This window comes from Colletotrichum higginsianum, chromosome 3, assembly GCF_001672515.1.
Source record: "Colletotrichum higginsianum IMI 349063 chromosome 3, whole genome shotgun sequence".
Taxonomy (NCBI): domain Eukaryota; kingdom Fungi; phylum Ascomycota; class Sordariomycetes; order Glomerellales; family Glomerellaceae; genus Colletotrichum; species Colletotrichum higginsianum.
The window spans coordinates 2,672,589-2,690,528 of record NC_030956.1 but is presented as its reverse complement, the minus strand read 5'-3'; the positions used below and the strand labels follow the sequence as shown (position 1 = coordinate 2,690,528).

The following is a 17,940-nucleotide window of genomic DNA, read 5'->3' as shown; positions in this document are numbered from 1 at the left end:
CAGATTGTTCTCTCGGGTTCGGGAATCGGCGCCTAATCAACATAAGCTTGCTTGGCTGTTCCATACTGACTTGCACGCCGTCACGGTCGAAGAGGACCCCCTGGATGACCCTATGCACGCGCAATCTCCCAACTGCAAGGCTAGCTGTCCACAATTGTTGCCCCTTGCAAGTACCGACGACAAATGCACTCCAGCGCTTACCCTTTCAGATGGACACAGCATTGTCGTCTCAAGCTTCTGCCATCCAAGCCCCTTGATTGTGATTTTCGCTGATATCGGCCTGGCCAAGCCGGCAAGGCGGCACTTCAATGCCACCGCGGCGGTTGAGACCGTGACAACACCAGCGAGCAGCACGGCGACCGGTTGTCAACGACCAGCAGCGACTTCAGGCCTCGCGCCTATGCAAACTCCAATCGTCGCATCTTCTCCCGTTCCGAAAATAGTTCTCGACGCAAGATGACCTGAGACGTTCACGAAAGTCGCCTGTTGACTGGTTGACCTCTTGGACGAACCGGTCCCAATGGGCTCTCCTCCCCCGTTCATGCGTTGCGTACGGAGAGTATAGGTCAGCTTTCGGAACCGATTATGGCGTTTGGGGCGACTTCTAAAAAAGGCCTCCCCCCTCCCAGATGTGGGTTCCAAGGAACAGCAGACACCAGGATCTGCCCGCCCTGAATACCTCCGCCGTTTCTCCAGCGCTGCCCATTCCCGCTTCTTCTTGTTTGCAGGCTGGGCTAAAAGGGCGGTCATGTCGAGCGTGCGGACCCCATCTCAAAACGTACCCAAAACAGCGAAACATCTGCGGGATGCTTGTCTGCCGCTGGTCGTACACGCCAAGCCCAACCCTCAGACACGCCAGATGGCCTGGCCGGTCCGGAAGAGGCGGGAGAACAAGGAAGCCATTGCCGGTTGTCCTGGGGCCCTGGGGCCCTGGGCCAACTCGTCGACAACATTTCCTGACTCGTCTCCGCGTTTCCCATCATCGAAACTGTCACCGCTAGCGCTGCCGCGGCTGCCCTATATCACGGACGGAATATTCCAACACCCGGTCACGACGCTGCTACGAAGGAGGATCTTGGCGCTGCAGGCTTTCTCTTCGCACATTGCTCGACGTATGGACCGGTGCGCTCGTCCCCCCATCAACCTTTCCTCCCGCACTCACCGTGCATACACCTAGACTGCCGCTCGGTAGAATTCCAGCCAAATGTCTCTTACACGCTTTCTGCATCTCAATTACTCGACGAGACACAGCAGATTCATCCGAGTATCTGGCCAAGTGGTTCAATGGAAAGGATGACTCGTCAGTCTGAGCTCATGACTGGTCAGCGCCAACCAAATACCCGTGCCGTGCTGGCTGGTGCAGCCACCAGCGCCAACCGCGTCTCACTGTTGCCTCCTCATCATCCTCCCCCTGATAGGTTGATTGTACCTTGCCGATTGACTGCTGACACCCGACGCAGTAGTCAGCAGCGCCTTTTCCCTTCTCCCAGTAACAATCCATCCATCCATCAATCCACCCACAGCACCACTGGAACTGGGGGACCGTCAGTTGCCTGACTCCTGTCAATTCTTTACTGCCACTATCATGCCTTCAATCATGCCGGCGAAAAGCTTCGCTGAGTCAGATAAGCCTTCTCGGCCTGTTCACTCGCAGCGGAGAGAATGGAGGAGGCCTCTCGTTCTCGCGCTCGCTTTTTTCGGCATCTGGGCATGGAAACTCGGTGACTGGCTCGACGGCCGCAACGCAATTCTCCACACGGAGCGGAGCGGGCCTTTCCCTGTCTTCACCGACTGGGACGACATTCCGCCATGCGAGAAGCTGCGCTGGGTGCGATGCGCTCTGCCCGGCATGGCTCCCACAGGTCGTGGCTACATGTGCGCCCGTTTGACCGTGCCGATGGATTACCAACGGCCTCTGAATTTGTCCTCCGACAATCCCAAGGTCCACATCGCCATGGTCCTCCTTCCCGGCCTCGGCAACGGCTTGGAGACCCGCCGCTTTTCCGAGTCTCCGCTTATTCTCAACCCCGGCGGGCCCGGCGGATCCGGAACCATGTTCACGCTTCCGCCCTTCGGCCCCACAATCCAGACGGCCGCCGGAGGCAGAATCGACATCATCGGCTTTGATCCTCGGGGCATCGGAGCCACAACACCCCGTGCTGACTGCTTCGTTGATACTGAGCCAGGCCACGAGTCCTCAACCGAGGCAAAGAATCTCGCTTACCTGCACCGGCTGACCTGGAATACGATGGCTCACGACGTCGGCCTGCCCAACACTACCGCCGGCGCCACGGACCAGCTCGTCCATAGGGCCAAGGCGCTGTCCAAGCTTTGTTCCCAAAAATATGGGGACGCGGGTGGATTCAGGTACATGGCGACGCCAAACGTGGCGGCCGACATGAAGACCATCGTCGAAGCACACGACGCCTGGCTCGAGGACAATGGATTCAACACCGTTCCGCTCAGCGCGGGCAAGCTCTCGGCAAGCGAGGCGCTTCCGCCTTCTACCAAGGGCAAGCTCGTGTACTGGGGCTTCAGCTACGGCACGTTTCTTGGGCAGACCTTTGCGGCCATGTATCGTACGTAGCCCTCTTCTCACGTGTTCATCGGTGGCTCCTGGACAAGACGGCTAACATCATTTGTTTTCTCCAGCTGACTTAGTGGGGCGATTGGTTCTTGACGGTGTTGTAGACTCCAGGTCGTATGATACGCCCGTGAGTTTCTCCCATCCGGATTTCGTTCACAACACGGCATATTGACAACACGGCAGTCGTGGATCTCGGGCATGCAAGACGCAGACGCAATCCTCGACAAGCTCTTCTACTACTGTCATTCCGCCAGTAACGGCTGCGCCCTCTTCCGTGATGGCGATGATGGCCCGGACCCCATCAAGAAACGATACGAGCAAGTCATGGCCAAGTTGCGAGACGAACCAGTTATCGTCGTATCTCGCCTGGGGCACATGCCCATCGTATTGATGGAGGCCGATGTCAAGAAGGTGCTTTTCACATCATTGTACTCTCCCACCAGGATCTTCCCTTTGTTGGCCAACTTCCTGAACCGCGTCTTCGTCGGAGACGACCTCTCCGACTGGGTGATCGCGCCGGATTTCGGCTTCATCCGCGACCCAACTCTGAAGCTGCCAATCTACCCCGAAGAGAGCGCGCCGGCCATCGGATGTAGTGACCAGCGGTACCGTGTAAGTCGTGCTGTGGACGATGGTGGAGGACGATGCTGACGAGGGGTCGGCCTGGTAGCGAAACGAGACATGGGAGGAGACGCTGAACGAGGTGTCTAAGTACACGACTTCGTTCGCAGACGTCGTAAGTCCCCCTCGCCCCCCTCGTCCCCCTCGTCCCCTCGGACGACAATTAGCTGACTTACAACCCCCAGTGGACGTCCATTATGATGGTCTGCGAAGACTGGGACGTGGAAGCCAAGTTCCCCAGCCCCGACTGGGACGCGAACCTCCAGAGCCCAAACCCGATCAACACTTCCTTCCCGATCCTATTCGCAGGCAATACCCACGATCCCGTCACTCCTCTCTCCTCGGCCGTCGCGATGTCGCAGAGATTCGTCGGCGCCGGCCTCTTCGAGCTCAAGGCCGAGGGCCATTGCACACTGGCCGCGACATCGCTCTGCGCCATCATGAAGATCCAGGACTACTTGCAAAAGGGTGTTGTCCCGCCGCAGCCGACAGTCGTCGCCGACGGGACCCTTGCAGGGTGGGATACGTGTGAAGCCAACGAGTGGCCTTGGAAGCCGTTCCTTGGGGGCCCTGGCAAGACGGAAGATGGCGTGCGTGCGGAGGACCTGCTTGTCTTGCAGGGGCTGAGAGAAGTGCATGGAGAGATCATCGGCAGGTTGACACCGCCTTTGAAGGTGCGTCTCGAGTGATGGCTCGGGGTTTCACAGATTGCGATTCCACATAGACGGCATTTCTGGATGCGGTTTCCCGCCATGGCGATCTCGCCGACATAAGGAGAGTTTCCACGATGGCCGATCGCCGCGTCTTCCTGCGATCCAGGGCGTCTACCGCCAAGGTAGCCGGGCTATTGATGTCGGTCAAGCTTAAACCTTTTGAAAAAAAATAAAAAAATGGAAGCGGCTCCCGGTGGTGTCCATGCATGCATGGGGTGTCGCAAAAGCCAGACAAAGGCTACTTACTTGCCTTTCATTCCCGGCGGCCCCAAAACGGTGACCCATGCCTTTTCATCATTTGGGGCTCAATGTTTTACAACACACTAAGACTTGCTGAGTCGAGGCAATCATGGAGGAAAGATAGATGATGCAATCCTGAACTAGACACGGTCTGTACACTTCCAGTAACCCATCTAGCGGGCCGCGGTACCCGCATGAGGGATCCATGTGGCGCACCACCAACAGATCACCCGCAAGAAAGCATACCCATCGTGAAGCTACCCCGTACGCTCTCTCGTCTCGGATGGGACGGCATTCTTGCATCGTTTGGCACACTGTGTGCCCTCCAAACCGAAGCTCTGGGTGGCTTGAGCAGGAAATGAGCAAAACCGACACCGCTTTACCAAATGCCTACGAGCGGAGTGCCGAGCACTCGCCAAACAGACCCATATCACGCCAGGTCCAGACACATGCCTTGTGGTCCAGGAACATAATTGCCGGCAAAGGCTGCGATGCCAAGTAGCCGTAACCACTAGTACTAGCCCACTGGCATTGAGCATTCTACGACGAACCTTACACGCGCATCTTGACCACCGCCCAGAACGCCTCGTCCCGAAGCATTCTCCTCACGCGCTGGCTTGGGCGAAAGCATCAAAAGAAGCCACTGTGCCCCTCAATCCTAATGGGGGATCGACGAGCGCCGAGCGGCGTGCTTCTCAACACCGCCGTCAAGACACATCCGAGGTCAGAGGTTTGGCCCCGCCGCCCCGACCCCGAACGGACGTGCGGTCTTACCCGCCGATGCGGTCGATGACCAACTCTGGCATCGATCATCAGGGGCTGCGGGAATCGCTGCACGGGGAAAGCTGGCAGGCGGGGGCCACGCCGGGCGTGCCTTAGCGTCCACGATCGCTGCGGCGTTCCGTAGCTCGGTGCTTGCTTGTCTCGTCTTGTGTCCCCTCTCACTCCTTGCGCGGGTCATTGGATCGGGTACATTGGCTAATTGCAATAGCCCGCGTGTCCACAGGTCACGAGAGAGAGTAAATCCAAGGGCGCCTACGGATGCATAGTCCAGAAAGACACGCGGCGCGGGCGGGTTCGAGAGACAGTTCATACGAAGCATCCTAGCTTGAGCAAATGGAGCGCGGCTTGATGTGTCGCCCTCATGCTAGAATTGGTTAACAACACAAGCCAGGCACAAGCACTTGTCCGAGACCAGAGGGTAAGCTAAGACTGTCAACAAACGTTAGCAGTACACGAGCGAGCTCCAATATGCCGGCTCAACAAAAGCTTTACCAGACGTCGACGTGGCCCCGGAGCGGCGGCGGGGCCACATGAGACTCCGAGGCTCAGTTTCTAACGACGCTAGGCTCCGCTGATTTACACTACAGAGCCTTACCTTATTGAGTGGAATGGAGGATGCTATCCGAGAGAACCACCAGATTATTGTATGTCTGGGAGTGAGCGATGCGTAATTAGGGGGCGGAAGAGGAGTCTGGAATACGTCCGGGGTCTGTCAGAATCCGCGGTGGCTTGGATGCTCAAGAGGGGAGATAGCCGAGAAAAGGGAAACTGACGTGTTGTCAATATGTCGTTGTGGTGACGTATTCCTGCGTGTGGTGTTTTCGGCCTGAGGGAGTCGTGCGGCGAAGAGAGCAAACTGGGAGAGCGCACGAGATCAGGAGCTGATGTCAGCGACGAAGATCTGGACAAGTGGATAGAGAGATGTGGCGGATGGGATGGCGGAACCGGCGAGATTCCGCTTGCTGTGATGCGCATATTTCGTCAATCGAATTTTGATGGGCAGTCGAGACGGTACCGGCATGTTCGCCCCTGTTGCATCAGGCAGGTAAGTACTTGCTGTGTTGAGAAACGCATCAGTCGTTTCCTCGCATCGTATTCGTCAGCTTGAAGACAAAGCTGGGTCCCAGAAGCATCAAGTATCATGCATCGCACGAGACAGCGGCGGGGGATCTTCCCATTCTCAAAGACACTCGGCCGCTTTGAACCGGAGAAGAACGTCCGGGCACGAAGCTGATTGTATCTGTATGGGGAACGCCATGCTTGGGGACAATACCGGGAGGGAGGGGGGTTCGCCCGTGAGCCAAGGGAAGAGATCTCGATGACATAGAGTCGTCCGGATGTCCAGGGGCGAATCGGGAAACAATCCTCTCTGTTTCGTTGCGGGAATTCGACCGGGCTGCACAAGTATCGAAATGAAACCCGTATCTTGCCGGACGAAGCGGGCAGGCGGCTTAGCGTACTAATTCTCTCTTTCCCTCTCGTGAGTCGTGGCTTGTCAAACGCTTTGAGCGGTCCAGAACGGTCCTCCCTAGACCCAAAGCACAAAGCTACCTAATAATGGCGTCATGATGCACGGCGCTCTGCGACGACGGAGCGAATCAGCGACATGGTAGTTGTTGTGGTCCAGTCGGCTTTCTGGTCTGTGCGCTCCGGCGGTTTGGCAGATGCTTGCTTGCGCTGTCTACCTTGTCCTTGCCCTGTGCTCTCTGCTTGGCCCCTTTGCTTTCGTCGCGCGTGATCCATTGTGGCTGCAAGCTTCTAGGAGAGCTCCTTGCCTCCGGTGGTCTTAACCTTTGGGGTGTCAAGCCAAGTGTGGAGGTGTTTCCAATGATGGGAGACGATACCTATCCCAGAAGGTGGGGAAGCAACGACATGATCGAGATTTGCAAAGAATGCCATCTTCCCGATGGTCCGTCTGCCTGCCTGTCTGTGTAGGCTGGTTGGCTGGCCACTGCGTGCAATCGACAGGCTGACGTATCTTGTCGGCCAACATTACGCGACGAGCGCGAGCAATGCTCTGCTCTTTTGCATGTGGTATGTCTTGGCTGCAAACACGGATGGGATCAACCAACTCCAGCTCTGCAGCTGGAGAAGTGGAGGTCTCGTTGAGCAGGCGGGAGATGGGTACGTACTTCAGACAAGCCTCTGCGGACGCGGGGGCACTATGACGTTGGCGCATGTCTGTTCCTGCCTCCCAGGTTCTTGTGACGTCATTTACATAGAGGAGGAGCTCCCGCAAAAGCCAGAGCTCCATATTGTGGCTGGTGAGACTGCACCCGAACCGGGGCAAGCTTTGGTTGTTTTTGATAGAGATCACCGCGTTGGTTCTACGGCAACGTCCCTACAATCCTTTTATGACCCCTTCTAACTGGAGTGACTGCGAAGAAGGCCCTGGTAAGACTGCAGTCCATGACGCCATCCCCTTCAGTTCACATGATAGACCCTGAGCGTCCTTGCCTGATGGGGTGAAACTGCGCTACACTTACGAGTGGACAAGCCCAGCGGAGGAGGGGCAATACGTGCGCAAGGAGAGAAGGCACAAGAGGCACGAGCATTGATTGTCTCTCGGGAAAGGGTCAAACGAGGGGGAGGGGCAGATGATGGAGGGGCACGCCTGAGGTACCTTTCCCTAATGTGCTGGGTGGCAAGCTACATGCATCACACCCCTCTCGCTTCCAGTTTGGCTGTAAATGATCTCAAGCACGGAAGGCAAGACCAGCGGGGCAACTTCCGCAACGCAGGAAGGAAGGCACCACGACGCAAGAGGCAATGGCTGCCTGCCTTCCCTCACGGGCGACTTCAAGGTGCTCCCAACTTCTTATATAAACCTCCTCTTCCCACCACCTCTCCCGACCTTTTTTTTCTTCTTCATCACACTCACAAACAAGCAACTTCAAACAACCTTCACAAACAACCAACCAAACCAACCAGCTCAACCAACCATCAAAATGGATACCATCAAGAACGCCGCCAACTACGTCTCCGAGTCTGTTCAGCAGGCCGGTGCCACCGCCTCCAAGGAGACCAACAAGCAGGTCGCCAAGGATGACAACGTCTCCATCGGCAACCGGTAAGCTTCAGCCTACTTTGACTTCACACATTCATCATACTAATATGTCTTCCAGTGCCTCCGCTGCCAAGGATGCTGTCAGCGACAAGGTCGACGAGCAGAAGCATGACTTCAAGGGCGAGGGCTACAAGGAGTCTGCCAAGCACTAAATCTCTCTTATGATACCCCAACAATTGTCAAGGGATTCAAGGAAAGGCGTTTGGAATGGAACGGGATCAGCAATGAGGCAATGACGCCTGGGAATGATTACGGATTCTTCACCTAGAATAGCCATAATGCCACTACATTGCTAAGTCAACAAATTATATCTTCGTCGTGCACAATGGTTCATGTGGTGTTATCAACCTTTACGATTCAACACACCTGGGTTTGGCAATTGATATTGCATCATCCAAATTGCTGCATGCATTTGATATCATAATGAAGTTATCGAGAATTGTAAAGGGTATCCATGTCAATACTACTGTGGCCCGCAACCCAGAATCTGAAATTCCCCACCGGGATTATCATTCCGGCGCACGGATCATCAATCCCAACTTCACGAGTTCCCATAGCTTCCGCCCGGCAAATGACGGACGATGCTATTGTGCCCCAGTCTTTCACCAACGTTCATCTTCCCCTCTAGCAGCAATCTGGAATCAATCGAAAATTACCCGCCATGTCGTCCGCATCCTCAACCCTTCCGCCCGACCTATTTGACCAAACGACGCTCGTATCCCTCGGGGCCACGGTCGTCCTCCTCTCCATCGCCATCGCCGTATCCCGCCGCGTCCTGCACCCGACGACTTCGACGAGGTATCGCGTCCTCTTCGTCTGGCACGCATTCGACGCCCTGATCCATTTCTTTCTTGAGGGCAGCTTCCTATACCACTGCTTTTTCTCCTATATTCCGCTCGCCGACGTGCCCAATGCCGACCTTGGTGGGTTTCACCCGACGCCCGCGAACTTCCTGGGCCATTCGGACCGCATCTACGGCGCCCAGGCGGGCGGGGACAACCCCTTTGCGCAGCTATGGATGGTATACGCGAGGGCGGATAAGAGGTGGGCTGGTGCAGACTTGGTATGTTATCCTTGAAGGCCGAGATTGAACTGAGGCTGATGCGAAGGACAGGGCGTGATCTCGCTGGAGCTTTTGACCGTGTTTGGTGCCGGACCTTTGGCGGTCTGGATCTGCTACTGCATTGCCAAGCGCGATCCTAAGGTCAATATTTGGATGATCATCATCGCGACTGCGGAGCTCTACGGAGGTGAGTCGGGCGACTGAATATTGGGCCCCTTTGTCCCAAGTACAACGCGGCTGACGCTTGGCTAGGCTTCATGACCTTCTGCCCTGAGTGGCTGACCGGCAACATCTACCTGGACACCAGCAACTTCATGTACCTGTGGGTTTACCTGGTCTTCTTCAACATGCTGTGGGTGTTCATTCCCTTGTATGCCATCTACGTCGCCTATGGAGAGATTTCGTCCGCCTTCAAGGTTCAGGGTGCGAGGAAGAACCTTTGAGCAGGTAGAGATGCGGTATCTCAAAATGACCGCTATGTTCCCTGTAGACTCTGTTGTCGCCCACCTTCTACGGTGTAGCGACGATCAGCGTGATACTTGGTAAGAGCCAGTTGGAGCTCCCTATCCGTCTCGTGGCCCAGCCGCGTCCAAATGATGTCCAGCCGACGTTGGAGTTCTCGGGCGGTGAAGAACAGGACGTAACCCTGTTCTTAGATTAGTGAGCGCCGTTCATGTTTGGAGATCCGTAGTGGGTTGCACGTCATGTTTTCACGACACCTCAGACCTTCTTATGATGGCAATGGATGTCAGCCTGGACAAATATCTAGCTCGGGTCTTAGGTCCTTGTGAAGATTGTGGATGGGTGAAGCATCTCACCTATCAGCACTATCCAGATAGACTCTACAGCAACAATGCCCGCCATGCCAGAAGAGAGCACGAAGTCTATACACTAGAAGTGGAGGGAGCAAAGTAGCTAGGCGTGCAAAGGTGTGTAATCGCAAGACGTGATCTTGTGACTATGACCCAGTCGAACGGCCCCAGAGAGGTCTTCCACGACCGATGTTCTGAGGAGTTGTACTCGGCCAAAATTGCTTAACGCACAGAGAAGAGAGCCTTCATCAAAAGCATCACTAACAGTGTCTCTGGTCCGCATGACCACCTAATTAATTACTGCAGCTACAAAGCTTGAGGATAGCTGCGTGCCCGCTCTCCTAGATTTCTTCAACTTGATCGTCTGCGATTTGCGCTGCCTTGAGGACAGCGCCGGTTTGCTAGACACATACAACATAAGTCTTACACCCCATCGTAATCCAAGACCTTTGCTATTCTTCGGGGAACTCGAATCTAATTGTTGTTACAAGACTCCCTCGGTATCTCGGGAGGACGGAAAAGAAAACGCGATTCGACCCCCCCCCCTTCCTTTGTGCGCGTAAAATTGAAGCAGGGCAAACTGGTCAGTTCAGACACCGAAGCGGAATTCTCTGAACTTCTTCTGGTAGTAGTACGTCGACAGCGCGCCGGCGATGCTAAGGCCGATGGCCGGGCGCGACTTGGCTTGCGTGGCAACCAGCCTCTGGGCGCCGGCTCCCAGCAGGACGACGCTGCTACCCAACGCAAGCTCGGCGCCGTAGTCCTTGTTCTTCTTGAGGAGATATCCTACGAGGTTCCGGTCAGCAGGGGGCGGGGGAGGGTTCCGGCAAGCAGAATTGCGGTTCCATGCCGCATGGGCGGGGGAGAGGGAAGCCTGACCTGCGCAGGCAAAGCTGGCGCCGAGAGTCAGGCCTGCAATGAGAGACGGCTTGGAACGCGTGCGGTAGAAGCCGAAGGTGCCGCCGCCAGCCACTGTAGAACGACGCGGGTGGGTAAGCATTGGCCGTGTGGTGCAACCGATGGTCGGCTTCCAGGTGTTGGAGACTTACACAGGCCCGCTAGTGTGAATGCCGGATGCTCAGCCATGACTGTCACGTTGACTCGGATGTGAACTGCTGACTGATCGTGGAAGTAAGTAGGTAAAGTTGAGCTCCAGTCGTGAGCGCGTTCCAAATCGAGGTCTTGATGAGGTAAGCGAGATGAGTCGAATTCGAGTGGGGCCGCACTCCTGTGCCATACCACACAGTAGGGTACCTAGGTAGGTACCTTACTTTACCATAAGAGCCCCCCCCCCCCCCCATCGTCAACAACTTGCACCGCCTAGACTTGCGTACCTTTCTACTTGTTCCTGCGAACAGAGCAACGTGAATGATGGTCTATGCCTCCTCAATGACTAAGACAACACAGCCATGGCAATGCCTGTTATTGTAATTGACATCGGTCGGAACGGATCACAAACTCATAGTGTCTTCTAGGAGAATATGCTTTCACCGCAGTTTCAACAAAACCGGACAAGACGATCGGCCATGTCACTCTTCTGGTGTACATACGCACGGGAGGCAATCGAGAAACAATGAGTTCGATTTTTGTTTCTTAACTATCCTGCTTGATTGACACGCTATCTCAATCATGGAAGACCGACAAAAACCAGTGTGCTACAATTGCAAATCATACAGCGATCGATGTCCGACGGCCTCAGCGACAGCCCTTCTCGAGATTCGCGTCGGGTACTCGGCAACAATGACATTGCTCGACTCTGCCCAGCTGAGGTGCCTGTAGATGAGAAAGAAGTTTCTCTCTCGTTGGTTCCTGGGGTCCTGCTTCAATGCGTCGAGGTCCGGCCCTGGACTAGCTATATCCAGGCAGACGGAATGTTTGTTCAGGATGCAGACACTCCGCCATTCCCCATCCTGGGGGTCCTTCTGAATTGTCAGAAGGTTGGTAAGCCATCCCCGAGCAAGGCAAACTTCGACACGTTGTAGTTGCTCAGGATCGAGCAGAGGAATATCTTGTGTAGGGGAAAACACTTCGAGACCCAGAGATTCCTCGACAACACGCACCAGGTTCCAGATCTTACCAGCCACCGATGGTCGAATATCGAACAGACCAGGAAACAGGCAGTGCTTGAAATCCATTCCAGATCCATACGCAAACTCTGGCGAGCTGAAGTTGGTAGTGATTTTTCGGTATAATTCCCAGAGTCCCAAGAGCATCCAAAGAGCACCATGGTCGTACATGTTTTTTGAGACGCCAGGAAGTAGAAAAGAAAAAAGCAGGCGGTTTCGTTGGGTGAATACCACGTCCCCATCCAGGAAAACGACGAGGTCTTGATGTGCGTCCATTGGCCAATTTATTCCGTAAGACAAGATCGCCGCAATACGGATCAGAATTCTCGTCTCGTCTTCGCCCAGCCTCCTCTCTCGAAAGGCAGAGCAGACATCCGCAAACAATAGTGCAGCGTTGAAGAATACACCTTCGGGAGCAATTTCGCCGCCCGGTAGGAAGTGACTGATGAGCTTCGGCCATCCCGTTTTGATCCTGAAGCTCGCTGTTTTGTCTCCTGGTTCAATGACTTCCAGCCACAGGAGTTGTGAGGCAACGCTGTCGGCAAGGGTTCTATCATAGGGGAAGCTAACTGGCCATTCGCGCACTGGAGTATCGGGCCATTTGGAAATGCAGGCGTAGAACCATTCAAAGGCGGACTTCTGCTCCGTCGTCGGGTTTGGGTTCCAAGGCGCTGTACACAGTGCCTCGTCGAGGTTGAAGTTGCAGTGGAATGCGACATCCTCAGGTTTCTGGGCCTTTCTGAAGTACCCTATCTGATGATGCATTTCTTTTCGTGAGTAGAGAACGTCATTTTCCATGACTTGACCCATGACGGGATCGAACATCAATTTTCGGGTGGATCTTGCCAACACAATGTCTCTTATGTTGGGCAGATCCACGCTGCAGGCCATGATGTCTGGTATTTGGTCAAGTACAACTAAGGCGCAGCTCGACAGTGGGCTGGTTTCGTACCGGTACCACTCCAGGAAATCGGCTTGGTATTGGAGCGTTCGGGTGTTGCACACTTTCCAATTCCGGCTGAATGCCAGATGTATAGAGTTCTTGAGGCTCGCCAGCGGAATGAAACAGATGATTGTAGATGGGTCTTGTTGTCGGTCTGCATCCATGATCAACTGCTCCACATATGCATCCCAGTCGATCTGTGGGTCGAGGTTGTAGCAGCGGGAACTAAGTGCTTGTTCGACCGACTTGGGGTCCTCGAGATCGTGGCCCAAGACCGTGCATGGGAGGTCGAGGTTTCCGAGGACGTGGTAACATGGTATGTCGAACGAGGCCAGAACGACCAGGGTGAATGCCCAATCTGGGTTTTGCCGCTCCTGTTCGATCAGTTGGTAAATGGCTGCCTGGGCGAGGTCGGAGGCCAAGGTCCGCTGACCGTCCAGTTTGACAATCAACGTGGTGCCTTTTCTCAGCATTTCCTCGAGGCCTGGGAGTCTTCACCCCACAAGAAGTTTGACCAGGTAAAGGTAACCGAATCGAGATTTTGTGCATTTGATGAGGTAGAGATGAATTCTGCCTCCATCATCGTGGGTACAGCGAATAAGGCTTCTTTTTTGAGACCCATAGTCGCCTTGGCCGCGCGTGCTGCAACCGTCGTTGTCTTGCCGGAAGACGGGGGTCCCGTAACCTTGAAGTAAGAGAAGCCGCGATTTTTCTCTATGGCGGCGCAAATTTGCTTGATCTCTGAATCCCACGAACGAAAAGTCACGGCATTTTCAGCCGCTGCCTCAGGGGCTTCAGACATGACTGGTTCCATCGGGGGAGGGGTTGGAAGGGGTTGTAGCTTGGGGTGATTTTCGTGCGCGATAGGTTGTGAAAAGGAGTTTTGACAGGAATTCGGTGGATGAAAAATTGAAGTGATGAAGAGAGGTGAAGATGGAAGGTGGATATAGAAAGGGAAGGAGGACAAAAAGGGAAGGAAGGAGTGTCGGGTGCTCCTCTGCCATGTTTGGATTGCCCCCCCCCTTTCGTTGCGCTGCAACCTTGAGAACACACAAGTTTGCCAATTCGCGTGAACCTAAGTAATGAGTCACTGGCCGCATCAGTAAATCGATTGAAGAAGCTTCATTTTAATCCATGCAAAAAGCCTGATCATCCCCGGAAAACTGTCCTATCACTTTGTTCGCATCATGACCGGTTCTAACAGCACAAGACATATCGTCACCGCAACTGTTACCGCCTTCTCCCGACGCAGGGGTCGCAAAAAAAAAACCAGAAAAACCCCGTCTTCATCCACTGGACACAATGGCAAAGAGAATGAAAAGAGCTCGTGCTCAATACGAAGGTACTGTGACACCGGGTAAGACTGATCATCAGAACCTGTGCCCCTTTCCTTTCGAAGCCTGGCTACGTTGGCAATATACCGTCAGGCCTGCCATACTCATGCTCTCATGACCAGCGTGCGGCAAAAGGCTGTTGGGCACTTTTCAGTTTAGACTCTTCCGATGGGAGCATCGAGCGGCCAGCACATGGAGAACCCTAAGAAGGTAAGATACAGAACCGTTTTTACACGACAAAGCAGAAAGGCAACACTGACGTACTTTAAGGGAAGACAGCCAGCATCGGAGAAGGAGGCATGGCGAGAGAGAAAACCGTGGCGGATCAGCAACGGCAGCATCATCGGTTTCTTGACGACAGGATATACTATGAATGAAGCACGAGCGGGTAGCCAGGGGTCTGAAGCTTGGCCGAATGGTGTAAGGAAGGACGTAAGCAAGCAACAAACCCTCTGGTCCGTCCGGCATAATCACCCTCTACTGCATCGATCATATTCTTCACAGGCAGTGTACTAAAGATAAGTCCACAATGACCGGCATCAAGTCCATGGGAAGGAAGTGCTGATGCTATGGGAAGTCGACTCGAGTTGCATCTCAGATGTATAACGGCGAAGGGAATGGGCGAAAAAGAAGGGTCGGAGTACGATGGAAGGGAAGCAGACATACCGACGATGGACCTGACAGCATGCTTAGGTTTCCTCAACTTCGTGTGGAAGAGACTGAGAGAATCAGTATGCATCCTCGAAGCAACAAGCAGTCTTCAAGAAGGGCTGCTGGAGGATTCGACCAACGGCTTCGATTTTCCAGCGCCTGAAGTGATACAGTCTACAGATGTTGGCTTATTAGCAGTATTCCAAGAGCATATATATACCTGACAGGCATCACTTTGACTCGTTCTCTTGGGTGTTTGGTTATGGAAGCGCCAGTGCTGAGAATGCCACCTACCAGTCTACCATATTTGCTGACATCAAAATGCTTGTAGCTTAAAGTCGCTCCAGTCTCGAAGAAGACAACCACTCTGGCCATTGTCCCAGAAGAAGAACTGCTCGTGCCAGCGAGTCGAGTAGGAGTTGGGGGAGCCTGACAAATAACCACGCCTCCCACGTCACAATCAAGGAAAAGCACGAAGAAGCAGAGGCAGTAGACTGAAGGGAAGCATTGACGCATCGACGGGGAAGGTGAAAATCGATGTCCTGGTTTTCCCTTTGGGTTGTTGCAGGGTAGAAAAGGTCCAGAGATGCAACACGTGCATGTACTAGGTCACGTCTAGAGCGGCGAATCGACTGCGAAGGATGGATAAGGATGGTCACCAGTAGTTCAACGCCTACATAATCTCCTTACCTCTTACTCTAAAATGAGATCATGCGGTGCTCTGCTTTCCGACGACGGACGGAAGTCTGAAGCAGCGGGAGATTGGCAGGCCATTGGTAGCGGCACCATTGTGATAAGCAGCAGCCGCAACCCGCTCGCCCGTTCATGCCGGGCGGCAGTCCATCAAAATTTCCCTGTCCGTAGCGTAGAGTATGTTGCACCTCTCATTTCCCGCAAGTTTGCAAAAAGGACCACGTTCCGGGACCGGGGGCGTGGTGATGCAGCGACCGCCCACCGGCGAAAAAGCAAACGTTGGACGAGCGACGATGCCGGGAGAATTACAGTCGCGGGGGGGGGGGGGGGGATCTACGGATATGACTCGACTCTCTAGAAGCTGTAACCGGACGATCATCATGCGGGTCCAAGTGGCTTAGAGAATGTGTATGTGTGTGTGTATGTGTCTATGTGAACCAAGAAAACGCCACGTCTTGGTCCAAACGTCTCACGAAAGGGCAGACAGAGCCGGGGCAGTCTCTGTATCCGTCGTAATCAATTTGCGACAACCACGTACGTTGGCCATCGTCATGGACAGTGCCCCGACTCGTACACTTGTAAAAGATTGAGACGACACAGGCGGGCCTTGTCCGGTGGCTAGTTGCGGGCAGAAACACTCACGCGTGGGCTGGCAGTTCGTCAACCGGCTCGCCGCATTGACCAAGATAGTGTGCGGGGTTCCGGTCCACGAAGCTGCCCATCTTGTTGAGTGGTTCTTGTTTACTGGAGGATATGTTAGTTAATTGTTTAATTACTGGAAGCCGGTGGTGACTACTCTGTAGTATCTTGGCGCCAGCCAGATGCAAGACTGCAAAGAGAAAACGTCCCGGCGGACGCAATATTCTTGAACCAAGACGGGTGGTTTTCCCACGTCCTGACTGATGCTGTCGTTCCCTCCGCCCAGGACTGTCTGGCCAGTTCTTCATCCGTGTGCGTGCGTCCCGGAATACCAGCAACTAGAGAGGCGGTGTCTCCCAGCAGCCCTCAAGCATGAGCAATCCTTGAACATATTGCCAATGACACTGCCGGTGGGAGCAGCCCAGTGCCGCGCCGTAATCGGCGGGCCGACTGCCTTCTATCAAGCAGCTCTTGCACCGACCGGGGCCAACACGCCCTCGCCGACTTCTCCCGATTATCGTGGGCTTGAGTAAGTGTCCCCGCGGCCGCACACGGCGAGTCAGTAGCCACCATCTTCGTTCTCGCATACTCATCTGACAGCACTTTACATGCGCCGTCATCTGAACCAGGAAAAGACGGGATTACCAAGCGGGTTGACAGGGGATACTGCCGAGATGGGCCATCGTCCGGTGAGGCATATTTTCGCTGAATAGAGCACAGTCTAGCAGGGCTACCATGCGGGTCTTCCGGAGCGAATGACTTCGCCGGCGATGGCTGCCATCTTAACTTTTGTTTTGCATCCCCGGCACTCGCCAAGGCGACGTCCGTCGAGGCGGGTTGACTTAGCGTCCTACAGAACATGGCGAAGCCGTTTTGAAAGTCCAACACGTTTTTGCCAGTGTCCCGGACCGGACACCGTCGGCGCGCGGGCAGGCTACGAACGTTCTCGACTCGTTCCTCGGCCAGCTTCTGTAATGGTTGGTGACCTTGCGGTTCCAACGAGAACTCTGTTCGCGCAAATGACGACGCCCAGTTTGAACCCGAGTCGTTTGGTTACATCGCAGCCGCAACGGGGTGAACAATCGTGGGAAAAGTAACCACGCTCCCACTTCCCGCTCGCTGAATGGCCGTTGAATGGTCGCTGGAGCGGCAATCACGGCGGCTGGGATGAAACACGCGCTCTCAAAAGAGCCTGTTGCAGTGCTTTCGCTCTCACTTCAGATGAGACTATAAACAGCCGCCGTCAGAAGACATTGGATGACCCCCTTCCCTCTCCAAAAGCCGCGGAGATTAGGAGAATATCCAGAGGGGAGAAAGAAATGGCGAGACTCGGTGTATATTTTTGGATGACAGCTTCCAGGTTTCCTTGCGCTCGTCCCAAGAACGGCATCGAAGGACGCGGAGGTGGCAAACGTGGCGAGAAGATTGCGTTAGTGATCCGCAGCAGCGGGCAGAAAAGTCCTCCCCCAAGTTGGACCTTCCAGTCCCTTCCGTGCGAAATAGATTGCCGAGCCAATGGCCACCGGCTGGCGAGATAATAGGCAACGTCGAGGACCATGGCACCGAAGACCCCCCATCTTCTAGAAAGCGGCGAGCGGCTAGAGTGAGACTCAGCTCTGCCCGCTATCGTTGGACATGGTAAGATGACGACCGCGAGGGGAATCTTCTCATGATGGCCGTGTAGCCCCGCCCCTGGATGTGCGGTACGCCAGTCTGAATGTGTGTTTG

At 54.7% G+C, this 17,940-nt stretch overlaps 6 protein-coding genes across 6 annotated transcripts; 3 read left to right on the top strand and 3 right to left on the bottom strand.

Annotated features, from left to right (window-relative positions):
- Nucleotides 1–1,585: 1,585 nt before the first annotated feature.
- Nucleotides 1,586–3,897, top strand: CH63R_04354 (Alpha beta hydrolase fold family; the record flags this gene model as incomplete). The annotated part of the gene is made up of 5 exons (XM_018299329.1): nucleotides 1,586–2,579; nucleotides 2,662–2,714; nucleotides 2,771–3,199; nucleotides 3,258–3,323; nucleotides 3,394–3,897. The coding sequence occupies 5 exons, from the start codon at nucleotides 1,586–1,588 to the stop codon at nucleotides 3,895–3,897; spliced, it is 2,046 nt and encodes a 681-aa protein (XP_018160575.1).
- A 2,645-nt stretch (nucleotides 3,898–6,542) lies between these two features.
- Nucleotides 6,543–7,198, bottom strand: CH63R_04353 (uncharacterized protein; the record flags this gene model as incomplete). Its single annotated transcript, XM_018299328.1, has 2 exons — nucleotides 6,543–6,735; nucleotides 6,789–7,198. 2 exons carry the CDS (start codon nucleotides 7,196–7,198, stop codon nucleotides 6,543–6,545), a joined length of 603 nt encoding a protein of 200 aa, XP_018160574.1.
- A 436-nt stretch (nucleotides 7,199–7,634) lies between these two features.
- CH63R_04352 (Glucose-repressible protein) lies at nucleotides 7,635–8,163 on the top strand (the record flags this gene model as incomplete). The annotated part of the gene is made up of 2 exons (XM_018299327.1): nucleotides 7,635–8,014; nucleotides 8,070–8,163. The coding sequence occupies 2 exons, from the start codon at nucleotides 7,635–7,637 to the stop codon at nucleotides 8,161–8,163; spliced, it is 474 nt and encodes a 157-aa protein (XP_018160573.1).
- A 509-nt stretch (nucleotides 8,164–8,672) lies between these two features.
- Nucleotides 8,673–9,517, top strand: CH63R_04351 (Emopamil binding protein; the record flags this gene model as incomplete). Its single annotated transcript, XM_018299326.1, has 3 exons — nucleotides 8,673–9,074; nucleotides 9,126–9,261; nucleotides 9,327–9,517. 3 exons carry the CDS (start codon nucleotides 8,673–8,675, stop codon nucleotides 9,515–9,517), a joined length of 729 nt encoding a protein of 242 aa, XP_018160572.1.
- Nucleotides 9,518–10,475: 958 nt separating this feature from the next.
- On the bottom strand, nucleotides 10,476–10,972 carry CH63R_04350 (Transmembrane protein 14C; the record flags this gene model as incomplete). The annotated part of the gene is made up of 2 exons (XM_018299325.1): nucleotides 10,476–10,858; nucleotides 10,936–10,972. The coding sequence occupies 2 exons, from the start codon at nucleotides 10,970–10,972 to the stop codon at nucleotides 10,476–10,478; spliced, it is 420 nt and encodes a 139-aa protein (XP_018160571.1).
- Nucleotides 10,973–11,541: 569 nt separating this feature from the next.
- On the bottom strand, nucleotides 11,542–13,368 carry CH63R_04349 (uncharacterized protein; the record flags this gene model as incomplete). The annotated part of the gene is made up of 1 exon (XM_018299324.1): nucleotides 11,542–13,368. One exon carries the CDS (start codon nucleotides 13,366–13,368, stop codon nucleotides 11,542–11,544), a length of 1,827 nt encoding a protein of 608 aa, XP_018160570.1.
- Between the last annotated feature and the right edge of the window lie 4,572 nt (nucleotides 13,369–17,940).